Source organism: Somniosus microcephalus, chromosome 14 (genome assembly GCF_052327205.1).
Source record: "Somniosus microcephalus isolate GS21.2 chromosome 14, FLI_Smic_1.0, whole genome shotgun sequence".
In the NCBI taxonomy this organism is placed as follows: Eukaryota; Metazoa; Chordata; class Chondrichthyes; order Squaliformes; family Somniosidae; genus Somniosus; species Somniosus microcephalus.
The window spans coordinates 5,351,070-5,377,398 of record NC_141000.1 but is presented as its reverse complement, the minus strand read 5'-3'; the positions used below and the strand labels follow the sequence as shown (position 1 = coordinate 5,377,398).

At 45.4% G+C, this 26,329-nt stretch overlaps 1 protein-coding gene across 2 annotated transcripts in view; it reads left to right on the top strand.

Moving 5' to 3' along the window:
- Positions 1–22,779, top strand: part of LOC147107294 (phosphorylase b kinase regulatory subunit alpha, liver isoform-like) — a 157,293-nt gene extending 134,514 nt beyond the window's left edge. For both annotated transcript variants that reach the window (XM_086006176.1, XM_086006175.1), the window contains 3 exons: positions 6,053–6,106; positions 15,159–15,359; positions 17,197–22,779. In XM_086006176.1, the coding sequence (XP_085862302.1) occupies positions 6,053–6,106; positions 15,159–15,359; positions 17,197–17,370 (429 nt within the window). In that variant the 3' untranslated portion in view covers positions 17,371–22,779. The remainder of the gene's footprint in view (positions 1–6,052; positions 6,107–15,158; positions 15,360–17,196) is intronic.
- Positions 22,780–26,329: the final 3,550 nt, after the last annotated feature.

Genomic DNA, 26,329 nt, shown 5'->3' with positions numbered 1-26,329 from the left:
CTGAAGCAACAAACCCTGTTGCTTAGCTTCAAAACAGTTGGCGCAGCTTGCAAGCGTCTCTGTAGCTAAGCAACAGCTTCAGCTAGATGCTTGCAGAGCCTGACTGGAGAAAAAAACGACGAAAAGTAAAAAAACTTATCTGCACCGACTCCTGAATTTTGCCGGTGGATAGAGCTTTCTGGACATTTAACCTCCAGTTAAACGAAAGTTTCCTGTATTCACAATATATATCAATGATTTGGATGAGGGAACCAAATGTAATATTTCCAAGTTTGCTGACGACACGAAACTAGGTGGGATTGTGAGTTCTGGGATGCAAAGAGGCTTCAAGGCGATTTAGACAAGTTGAGTGAGTGGGCAAATACATGGCAGATGCAGTATAACGTGGATAAATGTGAAGTAGGAAAAACAGAAAGGCAGAGTATTATTTAAATGGTGATAGATTGGGAAATGTTGATGTACAAAGGGACCTGGGTGTCCTTGTACACCAGTCACTGAAAGCAAACATGCAGGTGCAGCAAGCAGTTAGGAAGGCAGATGGTATGTTGGCCTTCATTGCAAGAGGTTTTGAGTACAGGAGCAAGGATGTCTTACTACAGTTATACAGGGCCTTGGTGAGACCACACTTGAAGTACTGTGCGCAGTTTTGGTCTCCTTACCTAAGAAAGGATATACTTGCCATAGAGGGAGTGTAGCGAAGGTTCACCAGACTGATTCCTGGGATGGCAGGACTGTCATCTTTTTTTATTTTTTTATTTATTCATTGATGGGATGTGGGCATCGCTGGCTAGGCCTGCATTTAGTGCCCATCCCTAATTGCCCTTGAGAAGATGGCGGTGAGCCGCCGCCTTGAACCGCTGCAGTCCATATGGTGTAGGTACACCCACAATGCTGTTAGGAAGGGAGTTCCAGGATTTTGGCCCAGCGACAGTGAAGGAACGGCGATACAGGTCCAAGTCAGGATGGTGTGTGGCTTGGAGGGGAACTTGTAGGTGGTGATGTTCCCATGCGTCTGCTGCCCTTGTCCTTCTAAGTGGTAGAGGTCGCGGGTTTGGAAGGTGCTGTTGAAGGAGCTTTGGCGAGTTGCTGCAGTGCATCTTGTAGATGGTACACACTGCAGCCACAGTGCGCCAGTGGTGGAGGGAGTGAATGTTGAAGGTGGTGGATGGAGTGCCAATCAAGCGGGCTGCTTTATCCTGAATGGTGTCGAGCTTCTTGAGTGTTGTTGGAGCTGCACTCATCCAGGCAAGTGGAGAGTATTCCATCACACTCCTGACTTGTGCCTTGTAGATGGTGGAAAGGCTTTGGGGACTCAGGAGGTGAAACACTCGCCGCAGAATTACCAGCCTCTGGCCTGCTCTTGTAGCCACAGTATTTATATGGCTGGTCCAGTTCAGTTTCTGATCAATGGTAACCCCCAGGATGTTGATAGTGGGGGATTCAGCGATGGTAATGCCATTGAATGTCAAGGGGATATGGTTAGAGTCTCGCTTGTTGGAGATGGTCATTGCCTGGCACTTGTGCGGTGCAAATGTTACTTGCCACTTGTCAGCCCAAGTCTGAATGTTGTCCATGTCTTGCTGCATATGGACACGGACTGCGTCAGTATCTGCCGAGTCTCGAATGGTGCTGAGGAGAGATTGGCTCGACTAGGCCTGTATTCACTAGAGCTTAGAAGAATGAGAGGGGATCTCGTGGAAACGTATAAAATTCTGACAGGGCTAGACAGACTGGATGCAGGGAGGATGTTTCCCCTGGCTGGGGGGTCTATAACGAGGGGTCACAGTCTCAGGATACGGGGTAGGACATTTAGGACTGAGATGAGGAGAAATTTCTTCACTCAGAAGGTGGTGAACCTGTGGAATTCTCTGCCACAGACAGCTGTGGAGGCCAAGTCACTGAATATATTTAAGAAGGAGATAGATAGATTTCTAGACACAAAAGGCATCAAGGGATATGGGGAGAGAGCAGGAATATGGTATTGAGATAGAGGATCAGCCATGATCATATTGAATGGCAGAGCAGGCTCGAAGGGCTGAATAGCCTACTCCTGCTTCTATTTTTCTATGTTTCTGTGTTTTTGACAACCAAGACTCGTATCTGGGATAGTTATGGCAATACAAAAGGAATATTTCTGCACAGGTTGAGATACAGTCCTTGCTCTTGGCTTTTGTTTTAAATTCACTGTGGATGTTATAACTTTCCAGCACAATGGAAACTGCACCTAACCTTGGTTCCCAGGCGAGCTGCACTCTGTCATCCTTACTGCTGGCTGATATCCAACCTTCACCCACAGCCTCCCTATTTCACTATAGCAATCCTCTTTCTCGCCCCAGGTTGCCTGGTTACAGCTCACTCATAGACCTTTAATTATAAGTAAAAGGGTTACATGTCATATATAATTCAGGTTACCATTGCATACAGTTAATGATTACAGACTTTCATATTTAATTCTTACACACAATTATAAATCCATTACTGATGATGATAAGGTACTGATGATTATAAGATAGTAAAGCAAGTATTCTAAAAAAAACAACTAATGCATGATAATCTTACATATGGGATTCTTTGCTTTATAAATTCAAGCCCATCGAGTACAAAAGCAAGGAAGTTATGCTAAACCTTTAAAAAAAACACTGGCACCTGGAGTATTGTGTCCAATTCTGGACTCCACACTTTAGGGAGGATGTGCTGTACTGAGGGAGTGCTGCACTGTCGGTGGTGCCGTCTTTCGGATGAGACGTTAAACCAAGGCCCATAGAAACATAGAAGATAGGAGCAGGAGTCGGCCATTCGGCCCCTCGAGCCTGCTCCGCCATTCAATGCGATCATGGCTGATCATCCAAATTCAGCACCCGGTCCCTGCTTTCTCCCCATATCCCTTGATCCCTTTAGCCTTAAGAAATATATCCAACTCCTTCTTGAATATATTTAATGTATTGGCCTCTACTGCCTTCTGTGGTAGAGAATTCCACAGGTTCACCACTCTCTGGGTGAAGAAATTCCTCCTCATTTCTGTCCTAAATGGCCTACCCCTTATCCTTAGACTGTGACCCCTGGTTCTGGACTCTCCCGCCATCGGGAACATCCTTCCTGCATCTAGTCTGTCCAGTCCTGTCAGAATTTTATAAGTTTCAATGAGATCCCCTCTCATTCTTCTAAACTCCAGCGAGTACACGCCCCATCGTCCCAATCTCTCCTCATATGTCATTCCTGCCATCCCAGGTATCAGCCTGGTGAATCTTTGCTGAACTCCTTCCATGGCAAGAACATCCTTCCTCAGATAAGGCGACCAAAACTGCACACAATACTCAAGATGTGGTCTCACCAAGGCCCTGTACAACTGCAGCAAGACATCCTTGTTCCTGTACTCAAACCCTCTCGCTAGGAATGCCAACATACCATTTGCGTTCTTAACCGCCTGCTGCACCTGCCTGCTTACCTTCAGCGACTGGTGCATAAGGACACCCAGGTCTCGTTGCACTTCCCCTTCTCCCAATCTATTGCCATTCAGATAACAATCTGCCTTCCTGTTTTTGCCACCAAAGTGGATAACCTCACATTTATCCACGTTATATTGCATCTGCCATGCTTCTGCCCAATCACCCAACCTGTTCAAATCATTCTGGAGTTTCTCGGCATCCTCCTCACAGCACACAGCCCACCCAGCTTTGTGTCGTCTGCAAATTTGGCGATATTACATCTAGTTCCCTTGTCTAGATCATTTATATATATTGTGAATAGCTGGGGTCCAAGGACCGATCCCTGCGGTACCCCACTAGTCACTGCCTGCCACTCGGATAAAGACCCGTTTATTCCAACTCTTTGCTTTCTGTCTGCCAACCAGTTCTCTATCCAAGTCAATACCTTGCCCCCAATCCCATGTGCCTTAACTTTACATGCTAATCTCTTGTGCGGGACCTTATCAAAAGTCTTCTGAAAATCCAAATACACCTCTTCCACTAGTTCTCCCTTATCTATTTTACCAGTTACATCCTCAAAAAATTCCAGTAGATTAGTCAAGCACGATTTACCTTTTGTAAATCCATGTTGACTTTGTCCGATCCTGTCACTGTTTTCCAAGTGCTCTGCTATTACATCTTTTATAATGAACTCTAGCATTTTCCCCACTACCGATGTCAGGCTTACCGGTCTGTAATTCCCCGTTTTCTCTCTACCACCTTTTTTGAATAGTGGGGTAACATTAGCTACCCTCCAATCCATGGGTACTGTTCCAGATTCCATCGAATGCTGGAAGATGATCAGCAATGCATCTACTATTTCTAGGGCCACTTCCTTAAGTACCCTAGGATGTAGATTATCAGGCCCTGGGGATTTATCGGCCTTCAATCCCATCAATTTCCCCAACACCATTTCCCTACAAATACTGATTTCTTTCAGTTCCTCCCTTTCATCAGACCCTATGTTCCCCGACATCCCTGAGAGGTTATTTGTGTCCTCCTTTGTGAAGACAGAACCAAAATATGTATTTAATTGGTCTGCTATTTCTTTGTTCCCCATTATAAATTCCCCTGATTCTGACTGCAAGGGACCTACGCTTGACTTCACCAATCTTTTTCTCTTCACATATCTATAAAAGCTTTTACAGTCAGTTTTTATGTTCCCTGCAGCTTACTCTCATATTCTATTTTCCCTTTCTTAATTAATCCCTTTGTCCTCCTTTGTTGAATCCTAAACTGCTCCCAATCCTCAGGTTTACTGCTTTTTCTGGCCAATTTATATGTCCTCTCCTTGGATCTTATGCTATCCCTAATTTCCCTTGTTAGCCACGGTTGAGTCACTTTTTTTGTTTTATTTTTATGCCAAACTGGGATGAACAAATCCTGTAGTTCATCCATGCGGTCTTTGAATGTTTGCCATTGCCTATCCACCGTCAACCCTTTGAGTGACATTCCCCAATCAATCCTACCCAACTCACGCCTCAGATCATCGTAGTTTCCTTTATTTAAATTTAGGACCCTAGTCTCTGAGTCGACTACTTCATTCTCCATCTTAATGAAGAATTTGATCATCATATGATCGCTCCGACCCAAGGGGCCTCGTACAACAAGGCCCCCGTCTGCTCTCTCAGGTGGACGTAAAAGATCCCATGGCACTATTTTGAAGAAGAGCAGGGGGGTTATCTCTGGTGTCCTGGCCAATATTTATCCCTCAAACAACATCATTAAATGAGATTATGTGGTCATTATCACATTGCTGTTCATGGGAGCTTGCTGTGCGCAAATTGGCTGCCGCGTTTCCTACATTACAACAGTGACTACACTTCAAAATATTTCATTGGCTGTAAAGTGCTTTGGGATGTCCGGTAATCGTGAAAGGCGCTATATAAATGCAAGTCTTTCTTTCTTCTTCTTTCTTTCAAGGCCTTGGAGAGGATGCAGAGGCAATTTATTAGAATGGTACCAGGGGTGAGGGACTTCAGTTATGTGGAGAGACTGGAGAAGTTGAGGTTGTTGTCAGAGCAGAGAAGGTTATGGGGAGATTCAAAATGATGAGGGGTTTTGATAAAGTAAATAAGGAGAAACTGTTTCCAGTGGCAGGAGGGTCGGTAACCAGAGGACACAGAGTGAAGATCACTGGCAAAAGAACCAGGGGGAAGATGAGGAGAATTTATTTTACGCAGTGAGATTTATGATCTGGAACGCACTGCCTGAAAGAGTGGCGCAAGCAGAGTCGATAGTAACTTTCAAAAGGTAATTGGGTAAATGCTTGAAAAGGAATAATTCACAGGGCTCTGGGGAAAGAGCAGGGAGAGTGGGACTAATTGGAGAGCTCTTTCAAAGAGCCGGCACAGGCACGATGGGCCGAATGGCCTCTGGTGCTGTGTGATTCTATGATATATAGTATGACTTTAATGCAAATATTAAGTTATGAATAGATTGTGTTTACGGAGATCAAATTGAAAGACACTCCTGCACGCTTGTCCCCATTGAAAATGAGACGAAACACTTTGAGACGTTTCAATGTAAAAGGAGCTATGTAAATGCAAGTGATTTTATTTTAACCCTGGTCTTAATTTAAATTTTAGTGCCATGGTCTGTCTATTGATGGCTATGTACTTCCTTCTTCAACCACAAGAGAGGTAAGCCATGACTACTTTGTATACTCAATTCCTATATCACTGATGACCAGGTACCGCGAAATGTGGTGTAACTTCTTTGCTATCACTGCCTTTTCAGTAATATTCTTATCACTCAAAATGTTTAAAGTTGCACTCTCATACTTTGATGCCAAACCTGCATGAGGTGCATAAATTTCAGAGTAAAATACAATTTTCACAACTTAATTGGAATTTGAAATATTAGTTTTCTGTTTAAGCAGCATTGACATCTATATGTTGGGGAATGGCCGCTGTTGTTTAGTCAGCCTGGTCAGTAAGGACTACATTTTGATATCAGCTTTTTTAAAATTCATTCCTGGGATGTGCGCATCGCTGGCAAGGCCAGCATTTATTGCCCATCCCTAGTCGCCCTTGAGAAGGAGGTGATAAACCGCTGCAGTCCGTGTGGTGAAGGTACTCCCACTAGGGAGGGAGTTCCAGGATTTTGACCCAGCGGCAATGAAGGATCAGTGATATATTTCTAAGTCAGGATGGTGTGTGACTTGGAGGGGAACTTGGAGGTGGTGGTGTTCCCAGGCGCCTGCTGCCCTTGTCCTTCCAGGTGGAAGAGGTCGCGGGTTTGGGAGGTGCTGCCGAAGAAGCCTTGGTGAGTTGCTGCAGTGCATCTTGTAGATGGTACACACTGCAGCCACGGTGCACCGGTGGTGGAGGGAGTGAATGTTTAAGGTGGTGGATGGGGTGCCAATCAAGCGGACTGCTTTGTCCTGGATGGTGTCAAGCTTCTTGAGTGTTGTTGGAGCTGCACTCATCCAGGCAAGTGGAGAGTATTCCATCACACTCCTTACTTGTGCCTTGTAGATAGTGGAAAGGCTTTAGGGAGTCAGGAGGTGAGACACTCGCCACAGAATACCTAGCCTCTGATCTGCTCTTGTTGCCACAGTATTTATGTAGCTGGCCCAGTTAAGTTTCTGGTTAATGGTGACCCCCCAGGATGTTGATGGTGGGGGATTCGGTGATGGTAATGCCATTGAATGTCAAGGGGTGGTGGTTAGACTCTCGCTTGTTGGAGATAGTCATTGCCTGGCACTTCTGTGGCGCGAATGTTACCTGCCACTTATCAGCCCAAGCCTGAACGTCGTCCAGGTCTTGTTGCATGCGGGCATGGACTGCTTCATTATCTGAGGAGTTGTGAATGGCGCTGAACACTGCAGTCATCAGCGAACATCCCCATTTATGTTGGAGAGAAGTTCATTGATGAAGCAGCTGAAGATGGTTGGGCCTAGGACACTGCCCTGCGGAACTCCTGCAGCAATGTCCTGGGGCTGTGATGATTGACCTTCAACTACCACAACCATCTTCCTTTGTGCTAGGTATGACTCCAGCCAGTGGAGAGTTTTCCCCCCGATTCCCATTGACTTCAGTTTTACTAGGGCTCCTTGACGCCACACTCGGTCAAATGCTGCCTTGATGTCAAGGGCAGTCACTCTCACCTCACCTCTGGAATTCAGCTCCTTTGTCCATGTTTGGACCAAGGTTGTAATGAGGTCGGGAACCGGATGGTCTTGGCGGAACCCAAACTGGGCATCAGTGAGCAGATTATTGGTGAGTAAGTGCTGCTTGATAGCACTGTCGATGACACCTTCCAGCACTTTGCTGATGATTGAGAGTAGACTGATGGGGCGGTAATTGGCCGGGTTGGAACTGTCCTGCTGTTGATTGGGAGTCCGTTAAATTATCTGTGATATTTAAATAGCAAATGGCCTTTGTTACCTTGCATATGTTAACAAGTTGTGAATTTTATTAGTTGACATTCACAGCTGTTACTTTACAGGCTATTTACTGATTGGTTCAAATCCAATTGCCTCAGAGCAGGTCAGAGTGAGTCCCTTCAGGTTCTCTCCATTATTTGTGAAGAAACTCATGGCCTATGTTTAATATCCAGCGGCGGCCTTGGGAACCTGCATACCTCTATCAACCAACCTCCTCATGGCTTCACAATCTGCTTGTCGATGGGAAGGAGCAGTATTGGAGAAAGAGGTTGAGTGGATCCTACAGCTATTAACTGCATCTCACACATAGGGGCAGCAAACACAAGGGAACACCACCACCTCCAAGTTCCCCCCCAAGTCACACGCCATCCTGACTTGGAGATATATCGGCTATTCCTTCATCGTCGCTGGGTCAAAATCCTGGAGCTCCCTCCCTAACAGCACTGAGAGTACCTTCACCACACGGACTGCAGTTCAAGAAGGCGGCTCACCACCACCTTCTCAAGGGGACGGTAGTGTAGTGGTACTGTCACTGTGCTAATAATCCAGAGGCCTGGACTAATGATCCAGAGACATGAGTTCAAATCCCACCACGGCAGCTGGGGAATTTAAATTCAATTAATTAAATATAATCTGGAATAATTGCTAGTAATGGTTACAGTGACCATGAAACTATCGGATTGTCGTAAAAACCCATCTGGTTCACTAATGTCCTTTAGGGAAGGAAATCTGCCGTCCTTACCCGGTCTGGCCTATATGTGACTCCAGACCCACAGCAATGTGGTTGGCTCTTAACTGCCCTCTGAAATAGCCCAGCGAGACACTCAGTTGTAACAAACCGCTGCGAAAAAGAATGAAACCGGACGGACCACCTGCCATCGACCTCGGCACCAGCTACGGACACGACAACGGCACACCCAGCCCAGTCGACCCTGCAAATACCTCCTCACCAACATCTGGGGACTTGTGCCAAAATTGGGAGAGCTGTCCCACAGACTAGTCAAGCAACAGCCTGACATAGTCATACTCACAGAATCATACCTTCCAGCCAATGTCCCAAACTCCTCCATCACCATCCCTGGGTATGTCCTGTCCCACCGGCAGGACAGACCCACCAGGGGTGGCGGCACAGTGGTATACAGTTGGGAGGGAGTGGCCCTGGGAGTCCTCAACATTGACTCCGGACCTCATGAAGTCTCATGGCTTCAGATCAAACATGGGCAAGGAAACCTCCTGCTGATTACCACCTACCGCCCTCCCTCAGCTGATGAATCATGTTGAACACCACTTGGAAGAAGCACTGAGAGCAGCAAGGGCACAGAATATACTCTGGGTGGGGGACTTCAATGTCCATCACCAAGCACCACTACTGGCCGAGTCCTGAAGGACATAACTGCCGGTCTGGGCCTGCGACAGGTGGTGAGAGAACCAACACGAGGGATAAAACTACTGGTCCTCGTCCTCACCAATCTACCTGTCGCAGATGCATCTGTCCATAACAGCATTGGTAGCAGTTACCACCGCACAGTCATTGTGGAGATGAAGTCCCGTCTTCACACTGAGGACACCCTCCATCGTGTTGTGTGCTATCACTGTGCTAAATGGGATAGATTCAAAACAGATCTTGCAGCTCAAAACTGGGCATCCATGAGGCGCTGTGGGCCATCAGCAGCAGCAGAATTGTATTCCACCACAATCTGTAACCTCATGGCCTGGCATATCCCTCACTCTACCATTACCACCAAGCCAGGAGACCAACCTTAGCTCAATGAGGAGTGTAGAAAATCATGTCAGGAGCAGCACCAGGCGTACCTAAAAATGAGGTGCCAACCTGGGGAAGCTGCAACACAGGACTACATGCATGCTAAACAGCGGAAGCAGCATGCTATAGACAGGGCTAAGTGATCCCACAATCAACAGATCAGATCAAAGCTCTGCAGTCCTGCCACATCCAGTCGTGAATGGTGGTGGACCATTAAACAACTAACGGGAGGAGGAGGAGGATCCATGAATATCCCCATCCTCAATGATGGTGGAGCCCAGCACGTGAGTGCAAAAGACAAAGCTGAAGCATTTGCAACCATCTTCAACCAGAAGTGCCGAGTGGATGATCCATATCGGCCTCCTCCTGAGGTTCCCACCAACACAGAAGCCAGTCTTCAGCCAATTCGATTCACTCCACGTGATATCAAGAAATGGCCGAGCGCACTGGATACAGCAAAGGCTATGGGCCCTGACAACATCCCGGCTATCGTGCTGAAGACTTGTGCTCCAGAACTAGCCGCGCCTCTAGCCAAGCTGTTCCAGTACAGCTACAACACTGGCATCTATCCGACAATGTGGAAAAATGCCCAGGTATGTCCTGTCCACAAAAAGCAGGACAAATCCAACCCGGCCAATTACCGCCCCATCAGTCTACTCTCAATCATCAGCAAAGTGATGGAAGGTGTCATCAACAGTGCTATCAAGCGGTACTTACTCACCAATAACCTGCTCACTGATGCCCAGTTTGGGTTCCGCCAAGACCACTCGGCTCCCGACCTCATTGCAGCCTTGGTCCAAACGTGGCCAAAGGAGCTAAATTCCAGAGGTGAGGTGCGAATGACTGCCCTTGACATCAAGGCAGCATTTGACTGAGTGTGGCATCAAGGAGCCCTAGTAAAACTGAAGTGAATGGGAATCGGAAGGAAAAAACTCCACTGGCTGGAGTCACACCTAGCACAAAGGAAGATGGTTGTGGTAGTTGAAGGTCAATCGTCACAGCCCCAGGACATCACTGCAGGAGTTCCTTAGGGTAGTGTCCTAGGCCCAACCATCTTCAGCTGCTTCATCAATGACCTTCCCTTCAACATAAGGTCAGAAATGGGGATGTTCGCTGATGACTGCACAGTGTTCAGCGCCATTCACAACTCCTCAGATAATGAAGCAGTCCATGCCCGCATGCAACAAGACCTGGACGACGTTCAGGCTTGGGCTGATAAGTGTTAGATAACATTCGCGCCACAGAAGTGCCAGGCAATGACTATCTCCAACAAGCGAGAGTCTAACCACTGCCCCTTGACATTCAATGGCACTACCATCACCGAATCCCCCACCATCAACATCCTGGGGGTCACCATTGACCAGAAACTTAATTGGACCAGCCACATCAATACTGTGGCAACAAGAGCAGGTCAGAGGCTGGGTATTCTGTGGCGAGTGTCTCGCCTCCTGACTCCCCAAAGCCTTTCCACCATCTACAAGGCACAAGTAAGGAGCGTGATGGAATACTCTCCACTTGCCTGGATGAGTGCAGCTCCAACAACACTCAAGAAGCTCGACACCATCCAGGAAAAAGCAGCCCGCTTGATTGGCACCCCATCCACCACCTTAAACATTCACTCCCTCCACCACCGGCGTACCGTGGCTGCAGTGTGTACCATCTACAAGATGCACTGCAGCAACTCGCCAAGGCTTCTTCGGCAGCACCTCCCAAACCCGTGACCTCTTCCACCTAGAAGGACAAGGGCAGCAGGCGCATGGGAACACCACCACCTCCAAGTTCCCCTCCAAGTCACATACCATCCTGACTTAGAAATATATCGCCGATCCTTCATCGTCGCTGGGTCAAAATCCTGGAACTCCCTCCCTAACAGCACTGTGGAAGTACCTTCACCACACGGACTGCAGCGGTTCAAGAAGGTGACTCACCACCACCTTCTCAAGGGCAATTAGGGATGGGCAATAAATGCTGGCCTTTCCAGCGACACCCACATCCCGTGAAATGAATTAAAAATATACACTCAGCATGAGGACTCCCAGGAGACTGGGAAATATGAATTGATTAAATGGTTCATTACATTCATACACTGACATGGCAACTGAAGTGTCCTGCTCCACCTCTTTACTTCATTCTGCCTGCCCTCTGCCCAAGGACAAGCAGTGGTCAGTTTACAAAAATTGACTATGGCAGCAGTTCAGTCTGTTAGAAAACGATTCTGCAAATCTTTTCATCCAACGATTAATTTGCATTTGGAACGAATGGGATTGGTTTGAGTTAGCAGTTTCTTGGACGGCACAAAAATAGAAACTGCAGCAGTGCAGACCATTTAAAAGTAGACCTGTCAGTAGTTTTAACTCCGAGGCCTGACTAGAGAAACTGGGGTAAATCTCCTTGCAGCAGAGAGGGTTAAAGGACGATTGCAAAATGTTCAAAATAATGAGGGGGTTTGTAAGTAAGGAGAAACTGTTTCCACTGGCAGGAGGGTCGGTAACCAGAGGACACCGATCTAAGGTAATTGGCAGTAGAATCAGAGGGGGAGAGAAGGATCATTTTATTTACGCAGCGAGTTGTTATGATCTGGAACGCGCTGCCTGAAAGGGCGGTGGAAGCAGATTCAATAGTAACTTTCAAAAGGGAATTGGATAAAAAGCTTGAAGGGAAAAATTGCAGGGCTGTGGGGAGAGAGCGGGGGTTCGTGGGACTATTGGGATCACTCTTTCAAAGAGCCGGCACAGGCACGATGGGCCGAATAGCCTCCTTCTGTGCTGTGAGATTCTATGGTTCTAAACCCCAAATTTATCCAGTATTTGTCTCCACAGATTGTTTCTGTACTCCGGGGAAGATTACAGGCACAAATACGCACCGTTTCATGCCATGGCTCAGTGCGTTGGGATTCCAACTTATTACTTGTTCTTGTGCTTGTGTTTAGAATCAAGATATTACAGTGTAATCTGTCTGTTATTTTAATTAAAAAGGCTAATGGAATGTTAACCTTCCTCTCAGGAGGGCTGAATACAAATGGAATGTTCTGTTACAGTTGTTCAGAGCGCTGGGCAGACCCCACCTGGAGTATTGTGTTCAGTTCCGGGCCCCGCCCCTCAGGAAGAGTATATTGGCCTCGGGGGGGGAGCAGCGCAGATTCACCAGAATCACACCGGGGCTAAAAGGGTTAAACTATGAGATCGGGTTGAATAGACTTGGGTTCCTTGTGTACTGCTGATCTAATCGAGGTGTTTAAGATGATTAAAGGAGTTAATAGGGAAGATAGAAACTATTTCCTCTGGTGGGGGGAGTCCAGAACAAAGGGGCATAACCTTAAAATCAGAGCCAGGCCGTTCAGGGGTGATGTCAGGAAGCACTTCCTTACACAAAGGGCACTGGAAATCTGGAACGCCCCGAAAAAGCTGTCGAGGCTTGGGGGTCAATTGAAAATTTCAAAACTGTGATTGATTTTTGTTAGGTAAGGGTATTCAGGGTTACAGAACCAAGGCAGGTGGATGGAATTAAGATACAGATCAGCCTTGATCTAATTGAAAGGTGGAATAGGCTCAAAGGGAAAAATAGCCTACTCTTGTTCCTATGTTATGGTCACCAATAGGACGAGCTCAGTTGGCCAGAATGCTTAGGTAGCCACTCAACGCAGCATCCTGATCAAGCACAAAAGCAAAATACTGCGGATGCTGGAAATCTGAAATAAAAACAGAAAATGCTGGAAATACTCAGCAGGTCAGGCAGCATCTATGGAGAGAGGAACAGAGTTAACGTTTCAGGTCAATGACCCTTCGTCAGAGTTCTGAGTTCTGACGAAGGGTTTCGACCTGAAACCTTAACTCTGTTCCTCTCTCCACAGATGCTGCCTGGCCCGCTGAGTATTTCCAGCATTTCCTGTTTTAATCCTGATCAAGCAGTTGGGAGCCACGTTGTGTTTAACTCTTTCTGCAGCATTACCGCCATCTGAGGAGAGTAAAGTCTCTGTAGCCACGCATGGCATCAAAATAAATACTAACGGGGCAGCCCACTGTGACCTGAACATCTGTGACTGAAGAAAGCCATAAGCATTCGAGCACCAACTCCAGCGCAGCGTTCTGGCCTCAATTTCACACCAACATCCTGCCCCGACTTGGCTTCACTCTCTAAGTCTTGGATGTAACAAACACTTTCAAAATATTGTGCAGTGTGACACACACAAATGGAGTGACTGTACAGGTGGCTATCTACTAAAGGAAATTTACCATTGCCTTCTATCGGAGGTTATTCAGACCCACAAAAGGTTGTCACAATAGGCGGGTGACCACTCTGGAGATGGCTGCAAGTAGAGGTTGCCTCCTACATACTCCCAGCTCCATGCATTTCACCTCTCTTTGTTATTTAAGTAGTTTAATATTTGAATGAATTAATGAATTACAAATCTAGTGCATTACATGAAACGCTGTCCATTGAATGAGACTTCAGTTTAGTTGTAATTATTAAGATTTTGAATAATGAATTCAGATTGCGTCCAGCTGATGCTCAGACTCTCTCAAAAGGAAAATATCTGTCCGCTGGTTTGATACCAATGACTTTATCCTCGAAAGCCCACCGTCCCTTTTCATTCAGTAAACCAGTGTCTTTTGCCGAGTTCACAATGTGTAGTGGTAAACTCCAGAAGGCAGCATTGTCTCGCTGTCTGGTGGCACAGATTCCTCTCCCGCCCAGGAAACAATCGTCCTTGCATCTCAGGTGGCTATTGCTGTTGTCAGAAAAACAGCTCCTTGGATTTACGGCCTATATAAAGCCTAATAGGAACAGCAGCTCAAGGAAAAGTTCTACTAAATGATCAGCTTTACAGATACCCTGTGGCCTAGAAATCCATTGGCACCATGCTCATTTTTCAAGCGTAAAACGGGTGCCTAAGCATCCAATATGGCGGTCGGCACGCGCCGCTCATTCCGAGCCAGAAGTACGCCGCCCGCCACATTGGATTGGGCTGCTCCATAGGCATCCAGGGCATGCACCGGAAGTATATTAAATGCTAATTAGAATATTAAATAAGGGTCATCCAACCATAAATCTGGATACCCATTGCCTCTTTTCACTTCACATGTTGGCCTAGAGTGAGCGCCAGTAGGCTTGTTTGATTGGAGTGCGTTACCTGTCCATGCATGGCCAATTTCCATTGGTCATTGGGGGACAGAACCTTGGCCTCTTCCTAGTCCATGTCACAGACAGCAGTCGTATTGCCCTTACTGCTGGCCCAGCGAGGATCCGTTCAATCAGCACACACCAAGAATTGGTCTGAATTCAGTGCCACCCCACTAGGACATTGGGAAAATTGGAATTTTCACGTTTATGGTGGAAAAAATCATCTTCCTTGGATTTCTGTAACATGACCAGCCTAGAAAAAGAGTAAGATTCCTCCTTGGAAAGTGTCATGTTGCTGATGAAAGAAAATATCATTAGTTGTTTGAAAATAAGAGTGGGCGCTGACTATTTCACTGTCCGGTTGTGAACTCGGTTAATGTGGTGCTTGAGTTAACCGTTTCTTTCCTTTGTTCCCTTTAAGATGACACCCCAAGAGATCAAATTTGCCGTTCATGTGGAGTCTATTTTGAACCATGTTCCTCAGCCTGAATACAGACAGCTTCTAGTGGAAACAATACTGGTTCTCACTGTGCTGGCCGATCTGGAGATTCACAGCATTGGTGGTATAATCTGTGTGGACCACATCGTCCATATGGCCAATGGATATTTTTTGCAGGATCAGGTAACAGTTCTCAGATGTTGCTTTTTTAATACATGTAGCAAACACAAAGCAATATTATTACAAAAATTGTACACTGTCTTGTATCATTTAGAAATAGTGAGAACCTGCTTATAGTGAATTCCTTTTAAAGTGAACAAATAGCAGTATCCTAGTCAGTTGTTACGTAATTAAATTAATTTTCATAAAATCCTAGAATTTGACGGCAGTGAAGAAGGTCATTGAGCTATGACACCTGCACTAGCTCTCTGAAAGTGCTGTCTACTAAGTTCATTCCCATGCTCTTTTGCTATACTCTTTAATTTTGTTTATTTTGCAACTACTTTACTGCTGTTTTCATGAAATCTGAAAATGAATATTCCACAGTAGAGGTCACAAGGGGAAGTGGAATATGGTTTGGTTCAAATACGAAGCAACACTCGTAATCTTAAGGCACAAAGTCCCCTTTTATCAGTTGGACATTCCAGGTTAGCTACAGCACGCCATCAGTCAAAAATGAGGAAAGAGACTCGGGCAGTTTTACCGCAGTTTTAGGACAAGCTCACAACTTGGGGGAAAAAACCAACATTGCAGCGCATTCTTTTATTCGAGAATCTGTAAATTGATACCAGGAATTCTGCAGTTTACTGTAATAAACTCCAGCAAGTTTCTTCCTGCAATTCACCAAAGTGACTTTCAGTAATAATTAAACACACACCACCTAATGTAAACTCATGATATTGCAGCAACAGCATTTAAATATGAAAACTTATAAAATCACTGGCCGAAATTTGCGATTGGAGGCTTCCCGCGGGCGGATGTCTCCGACCTGTAAAAAATCTACGAATGTTCCTGGTGGCCCGGGAGGTACGGAGACTCGCAATCCTGGGCAGAGGCCCACGTATCCCGGGGTCGCAGGCGGTTCGTAATAGATCACGTGGGTCGGCACAACCAATAAAAGAAGGGAATCCCCATTCATACTTATGGGAGATCCGTACGTACGGATGGAATGGGGATCATTTAAAAAAAATACACGAACACATGAAATAATTTTTTTTAAATTACATATTTAAAATTAATTAAAATGCCATTTAATTAAATATTTTAAACAAGAATTAAATTTTTGGGAAAATGTTTTTATATATTTTAACAGGGCTAAAAATAAACTTACCTTATTGGACAGGGTTTTTAATGTTTAAATGAGTAATAAAATTTTATTTTTCTATTTTCTAAAACTCTTATGCTGGTGAAAGCAGGCACTTACCAGGCGTAAGAATTTCACGGGCATTCAGTGGGTGGATGTTGGGCAAATAGAGCAACTCCCCCCCGCAGAGGCCCATCTCGCGGGGATGCGGAGGATTCTTGACAGATTGCAAGTTCCGGGTTTTAACACACCTCGTACGCACCCATAAAGGTCGCAAAATACGGCCCGCTAATCTCCGATGCCAGTGCTAAACCCGCCTCATTATAAGTGGTCCTTCTACAACACTCTCGGTGAAAGTGGTCAGTGTATAAGTGTTCCCTGTAAACCTGCCTCACTAAGTGTAAAACCATTTTTTCAGAGGACCTGTTGTAAAACAGCCTCAGGATAAGAAGAAGTCCCTACTTGTTTTTAAATTGTAAAGAAAAGAATGAGCCTTGTAAACGAAAAGACTTTTTGCTGCATCTGTGTAATCGAAGCGTGTGTACAAAACCTGATTTGGATTGGTAGGAAGGGCAATAGACGCTTGGATTAATAACTAAAACAAAATCTCTGGAGGTTTGTGGTTGGTGAAAGAGGTGTGTCTGGAACACACTGTTGCACGTGAAGTTAGAACTGTGACTTTTTATAATGTAAGTTCCTCCTCTACTTCTATTGCAGAAATCCCTCGGTGCAGGTGACTCCTTTTTGGAGCTTGACTCGGCCACAGGCATTTGCAATTTGTTCTATGACAGTGCGCCCAGTGGGAGCTATGGCACCATGACCTATTTGACAAAAGCTGTTGCTACTTATGTACAAGACTTCCTGCCAAATACTGGCTGTCTGATGCAATAGAAACGTGAGCGAAGAAGCAGCTACCAGCATGATGAGGAACATCCTTCTGACATCATTGCTTTTATGCTCCATTACTTAGAGTTTTAAGTGAACATATTTCTAATAAAATTATGATACAGGTAGACTACCTTTTATCCGAACTTCCGAAAACCGAAACCCTCTAAAAACCGACGGTTTTTTCGTTCAGCGTAAGTCGTGCGCACGACATGACCAGAGTGGCGCACGACCCCGACCCCCGCCGACGACCCCCCGCCGACCCCCCGCCGACCCCGACCCCCCCGCCGACCCCCCACCGCGGACCCCCCCGCCGACCCTGACCCCTGCCGACCCACCCCCGACAAATTTCCCAGTCTTATAAAATACCTTCCGAAATCTGAAATTTTCCGAAAACCGAAACACGGCTGGTCCTGAGGTTTTCGGATAAAGGATAGTCTACCTGTACCTGAATTGCAATAATGCATGAGCTGTGTATCAGGCGAATATTCTTTCTATACAGCTATTATTTATTTGCCACAATTATAATAACTTTTACATTTGAAGTGCAGGATTTCACTCGCACAAGACTGGCAGCTTTCAAGATTCACCTATAAATATATTTAACTGTTTGAAAAATCTAAATCCTGTAGTTAGAAAAGTGGTAACCTAACTACACAAATGTGTCTGAAAAGTCTTTTGTACACTTAGTAATGTGTATACTAAACCTACGTGTGTCATTTGAATCTAGCAAAGTTTATGCTATGCAATAAACTGTATCTTAATATTTAGTGGGAAATAACAGAGAATTTTTGGATTCTATTAACTTAGATTTATATAATGACGTGCACCATTGATATTTTCACAGTCCGTAATGATGATGTTTCACTATACAGACTATATTATGCATGTGGGAGGTCTGGCAGATTGTGTTTGTATTCTAGAAATGTATATACAACAAAGAGGTCAAGCAAGAATAACCTTCCCAAGACCCATAATTTGGAGTGCAGATTGAGTTGGCATTTCCTAATTCAGAATTTTAGTAGAATGTATTGGAATAGAATCCTCTATTTCACACGTGCAAGAATTGGAAAATTAGAGTACATTTAGCTGTGGGGAGAGCTTATTATTGGGGTTAAGTTCATGCAGTGTTTTAATGAATTTGTATGAATTTCCTCTGTGCACTATTTTAAAAGGTGTTCGCCTATTAACTGTTACCACTTCATCTAAGACATCAAAGCAAGCCTCAATGCATCGTTGTACTAACGCAATTCTATCCCATTGGGGCAGTGGTTTATACAACAGACACGAGAGTACTCACTAAACGTGTTTAAATGCATAATAACCGTGTCTCATAGACTTTGTTAAATAGAGGACGTGACATTGCCATCAATGGAACATTGTAAATAGTTCATGAAAATGACAAGCTGCTTGCGGTGTTGGCTGTAATGTATTCTGTACCTTGCTTGTAGAATGCTTTTAATGGAAAATGTGAAGTTTTAATTTTTATATTCTAAGAAATCCTGAACAAATGGTTTTGATATCAATATGCTACTGTAATGTTATTTCAAGTGCTTTGCACTGGTATTTCCCTGCTGTTTAACACCAGTTATGCTAATAGGCAGTTCCAGGGATGATAACTGTGGCCAATTAGCCAGCCAAACAGCTAGCGCACCGGTGATCTATAGGAGAGCTGGCCCCAGTTATATGAAAGAATGGGTGACACGTAATGTCCCCAGTGGAGAATGTCTGAATTACAAATGACTGTGGTGACTTATAGGGCAGGATTTTAACTCGGGAGTCAGGTAGGAGACGGGACTACAACTTTCGGGGTTGTAGTCCCGCCTCCATCGAGATGCAGCCAATCCATGTGATTTTAACTTGATTAACCTTGTTGAGCCCGCCCACAATTCAACCTTAAAAATAGGGATTAGGCTAAAAACTGCGGTCTAGAAATTGGCCTGAAGCGCCCAAGCGGCGCAAAGTTCGCTTGGGCGCTGGAATTTGCGCCACGATCGCTGCATTAGCGATCGCCGCAAATTCAGTTGAAGTGCCCCTAGAGGGAGACGGGGCGCGGCTTGAGGCGCTCCACGTCCCTCTTAGGGTGCTGAAAGTGAATTTGGCAGCGCTACGTGCCACAGCGCTGCCAAAAGAGCCCGGCTCCAAGGAGAAGTGCCGGGCTCTCGGGAAACAGCCGGCAATGCCGCGGGGGGGGGGACCAGGAGGCCGAGGACGGAGGTGCTGGCAGGCGGCCGCCCCGCACCTCCACCTTAACTTGCGCCTCTGCCGGCGCAGCAAGGCCCCGTGAACCGGGCGCGGGTAGCGAACGGTGCTACAGCGCCGTTTGCTACCAAATATCACGATCGGGGCGTGAATGGGGCGCTGCGCACACCGATGACATCATCGGTGGCGGCGCAGCGCAAAAGGCTAACGCCACCATTAGCGCCCCTGCTGAATATCGCGGGAGGCGCAGCCAGTGGCGCTACAGCCACTGACTGCCTCTTTAGGCGCTAACAGGTGGCGCTACTCACCCAATTTCTCCCCCTGCCTGTTAACTACCTGTTAACAGGCAGTTAATTGGCACTAATCCCCTTCCCGTCTTGGGTAGGCGGCTCCCAGTGCGGGGCGGGTACCCGCCTCCTTTGAAACTGGCATGGAGGCGGGTTGGGGGCGGGATGGTGTCGGGACCCCCGAGTTCGGGATTTTAAGCCCCCACACGCCTCCAATCCCGACTCCACGGCCCAATGAAAATCCTGCCCATAATGTCTGAATGATCAATTACAAAGTGGGATGGAGCAGAGAAAACTGAAAACAGTGCATGAAGCTTTTTTCACAAAGCTGCACTTATAATGAAAGCTATAACATCCTTGCATCTACTGTGGTGATGAGTACTTGTTCTGAGGTTACTTTCACCAGCTTTCAGCTTGCGCAGGCTGCAAATAGCCACCTCATAGTAAAGATCACCTACCCTCCGAAATAAATGTACCTTACGGCTAGTTTACACAGAAATATTGGTGGAGCTGAACAGGAGCAGGTGGCAGATTGTACTGTGTGGGTTAAATGGCCTTTTCTCCACAACTACTTTCGATTTACTGATGGTTTTTGCTTCTCACAGGACTTTCGTACTAATGAGAAATCCCGATGCAGATCAGTAACTATCAGGAGTAATGATAAGTAGGCTTGAAACAGAGCTGTAGGCAATCACTGAGAACCTTTATTCGCAGTGTAGTCTCGACTTGTGAAACAGTGACTTGGGTCATGACACACTGGTGCGCATAAACAGTCTGACACAGTCGCAGTCTTTCCTTGAGCTGTAGGTGAACAAATAAATACAACCATGCTGTAGGTCCCCTTCACAATGCCAAACCAGATAGTCCGTTAATATTAACCACTTGTATTTATATAGCGCCTTTAATGTACTAAAACGTCCCAAGGCGCTTCACAGGAGTGTCACTGAGCCACATTAGGAGAGGTAGGTTTTTAAGTAGCGTCTAAAAGGAGAGAGAGAGACGAAGAGGTTTAGGGAGGGAATTCCAGAGCTTGGGGCCTAGACGGCTGAAGCCACAGCCACCAATGGTGGAGCAAAGCAAGTGGGGGAAGCACAAGAGGCCAGAGTTGGTGGAGCGCAGAGATCTGGGCGGGTGGGTGTAGTGGGGCTGGAGCAGCTCACAGAGATAGGGAGGAGGGGCAAGGCCATGGAGGGATTTGAAAAGAAGGATGAGAATATTGAAATTGAGGAGTTGCTGGACCGGCAGCCAGTGTAGGTCAGCGAGCACAGGGGTGATGGGCGAGTTAGGATATTGATTATTTACTTTCACGTTTTTAGCCATTGTTCCTAAATTTTAAAAGACAACAGCAAATCGACAATTGTAGTTTTTAATATTTTTTAAATGAATAATTGTTTTGTAAAACTAGGAGCAACATGAGGTGCAAAAGCAATGACCCCTAATGCAATGTTGTTGTGTCTGCACAAACTCACAATGTGTACTGACTTGCATTATTTTGTAAACCTGTGTGATTAAGGACAGATTTGTTGCTAACAAATTACAGTGATAGTTAATCCTTTTAAAAGTGATGGGAACATATTTGATTATTTTTTGTTTTGCTACATTGATGAAATATATTCCACACTAATTTTTGTTCCGACAATCTTTAGGAGAATCGGGAGGCTGAGCTGTCAGGATGTTGGAAATCCCACAGATTTATTTGTTAATATTGCTACCCATACGTCGTCTGATCACTTCGCCCTGACTTTAAAGAACTTGAGCTTTTGCGCCCCTTAAAGTGGTTGTTATTAGTGTTTGACATTACTGCCCGTCTATTCCATATGTGGACTGTTGTGGAAACTGAACTCGTTACTGCTCTTATTTTACTTAGTTGCAGATTTCTCAGTAACCACTGTAAATAATAACTTACTCCCCAAATGGAGATATTACGTTCGTTTTTGGAGGAGTACCAAGGTAGAGAAAGTAGGCAATAGAAACAGAGAGTGCTGAGAATACTCAGCTGGTCAGGCAGCATCTGTGGAGAGAGCGAATCCTTGCAGCCTGGCCTGTCGAGTATTTCCAGCACTGTTTCTAGTTCAGATCTCCAGCAGCCACAGCATTTTGCCTTTGTATTAGAGAAAGGAAGCTTTGTATTTGACTCCAATATCAATGAGTGTACATATTAATAAACACAATTCTAGAATAAGACTCCGTTTGCATATAGTAACCATACTGTATGCCACACTATGGAAATCCTGTACACAGCACCATATTAGTGAAGCTTTAACATTTCCTTCACGAGATCTGTAGCTTTCGATTTTAAGAAACTAGTGATTTTTTGATGTGGTAATTGGCTGGCTACAAGGCATGATTCTGTAGTAAACCAGTCGGGTTTAATGCTTTTTATTAACTTAAAAGTGGAATATGCTTGTGAGATATAATGCATTTTGAATCGGATTCACTGACATTTGTAAATAGTGATTTGTTTTATGTACATTAGTACTGTAGCTGTGTTCTGACCAGCATATTTAGCGTATTGAAGGAAAATATTTTGTCCTCGTCAGAAGGTATTGCAACAGCAGATGTTACATGGTCAATACCTCTGCAAAGAATATGTAGGAAACAGCTGTGACAAAATGCTTGAAAGTAATTTAAAGACGAGGTTTAACATATGTGAAGGTGGCGCTCTTGTGTCTCCTTCTCTGAAATTCTTTCAAAACAATTCCGGACCTCCCTCATTCTGAGGCCGCATCAGAATACTTTGAAGTGGAAACGTCGCTGCTTTGTGAGTGTTCGTTGCTATCATGTACCTAGAAATGCTTCAGTGCAGTAATATTCAAAATAACTAAACCATTGTAACCAGCCTGTGTTTTACCTTTCAAAAAATGAAATGATTTTGTTAATGTGATTATATTTCTAAGCATGTGAATAAAGAGGAATGGGAATCAGATGTTCTTGTGTTTACCTTTTCTTTAGAACTTTGGTTAGATTCATCGCAACGGTTTCTCTTTCAAAATGGCTTAGCCACAAAACATTGTAATATCCTGTGAGAATGGGCTTATAACAACATCAAATCGCATTAATATAGTGCCTTTAACATAGTAAAATGTGGACAATTCTTTACAGGATTGAAATCAGACAAAAATTGCCACAGAGTGAAAGAAGGAACTCTTGGGACGGGTGACTAAGCTTGGTCAAAGAGCTAGGTTTTAATGAGCATCTTAAAGGAGGTGGAGAGGTTAAGGAAGAGAATTCCAAGGGTTAGGGCTTAGATGGCTGAAGGCAGGGCAGCCATGATGGAAGTGGGGGATGCACAAGAGGATAGAGTGGGAGGAACGCAGAGTTGGAGGAGGGGGTCAGTTCCTTAGGAGAGGGAAGCATTAACTATCAGCTAACGTGGGGCCAGGAAGGGAAGTCACAGTCTTGAGGAACGTCATTCGTGACGTTGGTTAAGACTTTGGATCCTGTGGGAGGAGCGGAAACCTGAATGGAGAAATTCACACGGAGTGGCAGGAGATCTGGGAAGTGACATGTTCAAGGGCTTAAAAGAGGTTGGGTGGGGTTAAGAGTGTGGGTGGTGGTTTGCAAGGACAGAGGAGTGAAGAGTTTTTTTGAAGAGGGGATTGATGATGGTGGTTTTGAAAGGGAGGGAGAACCACTTACAATGTAAGCTAGTAGGTGGCCCAGAAAGTGAAGTTGGGTGGTCAGCAGTTTAGTGGGAATAGGGTTGAGAGAGTGGGAAGTGGATCTCGTGGACAAGATGAGTGCGAAGAAGCCATGACAGGAGAGAAACCAGAGAAAGATGCGAGTTCAGGGCTGGGTCGGGGGGAACCTTTTGGGGGGCTAGGGGACAGGAGGGATGTGGCAGAGACAGCTGATTGGATGGTCTCAATCTTAGTGACAAAGAAGTCCATGAGCTCCTTGAATTTGTTGGAGGTGAGGGCGAAGGGAATAATGACAAAGGATAGAACAAAGATGGGTGGGACTAAGGAGAGATTCTTGATTCCATGGTTGATGTGTCCTCTTGTATTTTGTAGGTGAGGTGAGTTTAATGATTGTGACGTGGCACTATGGAGAATCCTGCAGTTATGGCGATGCCCTCTAGTTCTGTCCCTGAGGTGCCCTAGTCCTCGCATTCGCATTTTAATAGCATCTTTTTCAGAGGATCCATTCCTCTGTCTAGATATAGCTAAATCAGGGATTTCAATTTCTCACCAATTTTACACCTTTCCTTCTAAAACATTTCTCGAGCAGTTTTAAGTTGAAATGTAAAAATGAAATATTGTCGGAGCTTACTAGCGCCTATTCAGTGACTGTGGTTTTTGCTGATATTAAGATCAAAGTTGTCATGATCCTTGTTACCATTAACTTTTATAAGTATTTGTACTGCAATGTATTGCACTATGGAGTGATACACTGGATTCTGGCCTGTGATTTCCCAGACCATTAGTTCCCAAGCTGCTCAATCAAGGAGTACTCACTGAAGGTCAGGATCTGTCACCCAGGGAGGGAGAGGGAAAAGTAGATGTTTGCTCAATACAGGCTACTCTTAAGTATCTAGGCTGCTGAGAACACAACATGGGGATGGTTGGGGCGAAGCATCTCGTGGTGCTTCACAGAGGCAGAAGTGGGGGAAATGGACACTAAGCCAAAGGAGGAGATAGTGGGAGAGGTGACCAAAAGCTTGATCAAAAAGCTGGGTTTTAGGAGGCTTTTAAAGTAAAGGGTCTAGGGAGGGAATTCCAGAGTGTCGGACCTATGACGCTGAAGACCCAGTCACCAATGGTTAGGCAAATGGGGGAGTGCAGGATTGCATAAGAGGTTGGAGTAGAGGAATGTTGAGTTTGGAGGGGGTTGTAGGGCTCAAGGAGTTTACAGAGACAGGAAGGGATCATGGGGCTCAGAGGTTACTGAGACAGGAAGGGATCATGGGGCTTTGGAGAGATATCGGCATGAAGGTCAGAATTTTAAATTTGCAGTGTTGGGTTACTGGGAGCTAATGTAGCTCCACAAAAATAGGATGACCAGCAAGCGGGACTTGGTGCGGGATAGGATACAGTTTCTGGAGGGTTTGGGGTTGGGCTGCCCGACCTTGATATTTTAACACCCTCCAATCCTCTTCCGCCCATCGCGGGGGTTAAAATTGAAGCCTCCGTCTCTGGGTCAGTCTAGTTGTATCTGTACAGAGTAGCTCAAAGCATCACAGACAAAACGAAAGATAGCCAGGCTTCTGACACAGCTCAGCACTAAATGCAGTGTGACTCCAACAAGACGACTGTGGCAGCCTCAACAAAGGAAATGGGAGGGAGTAACTCACCAGAGGAGCAGCGCCTGGATTTCTGTCAGTATCTATGGTGCATTTGAATGTTCATTTTAAATTTCCCCAACCAATGACTGATTGTGTCACCAGTCAGTGTCTCATTCTGATGCTAGGGGCTGCGAGGGCATCGAATCGACCAATGTGGAGTCCTGGGGAGGGTGACTGGTGATGCAAGTGGAACCTCGAAATAATGACACTGTTTCTGACTTCAGAGCCCCAGGATATTAGTAATTATAATTTCCACTCTTTATTGAATGCATTTGCACAGAACACTGAAATAGACTACACCACATAAAAGACTGGTATCTACAAAGTACATTATGCTATATAAGGCGCACTTAAAACAAAATGTGATTTTGAACTACCTAGAATAAGTTTTGAAAATTACCAACTAACAGATTGCCACAATAAAAGTTACCATCTACAATACTTTGGAAATCTTTGACTATGGGAGTCTGGAAGCAGATTCAGTAGTAACTTTCAAAAGGGAATCATAAGAACCTAAGAAATAGGAGCAGGAGTCGGCCATTCGGCCCCTCGAGCCTGCTCCGCCATTCAATGAGATCATGGCTGATCTTCTGCCTCAACTCCATTCACCGGCCCTATCGCCATATCACTTGATGCCCTTACTAGTCAGAAATCTATCGACTTCTGTTTTGAATATACCCAATGACTGAGCCTCCACAGCCCTCTGGGGTAGAGAATTCCAAAGATTCACCACCCTCTGTGTGAAGAAATTTCTTCTCATCTCAGTCCTGAATGGCCTACCCTTTATCCTGAGGCTGTGGCCCCTGGTTCTAGACTCCCCAGCCAAGGGAAACATTCTCCCAGCATCCACCCTATCGAGGATAAATACATGAAGACATTTTCAGGGCTACGGGGAAAGAGCGGGGAGTGGGATTAATTGGATAGCTCTTTCAAAGAACCGTCACAGGCATAATGGGCCGAATGGCCTCCTAAGGTGCTGTGTGGTTCTATGGTAGTTTCAGTAACACTGCTGTGTTGAAACGCTATATTAAGTAGTGTAAGGTGTTTGTACAAATGGTGACCCAGGATCACTTCCTAGACCCCAATAATTTGACAGTTCTTCCTGCTGTAAGGACTGAAGATGTAACCTTCTGGACAAGCACACCGATATCCCCCGCTGTTATTGATGCAGAGCTGAGAGCAGCCACCATTC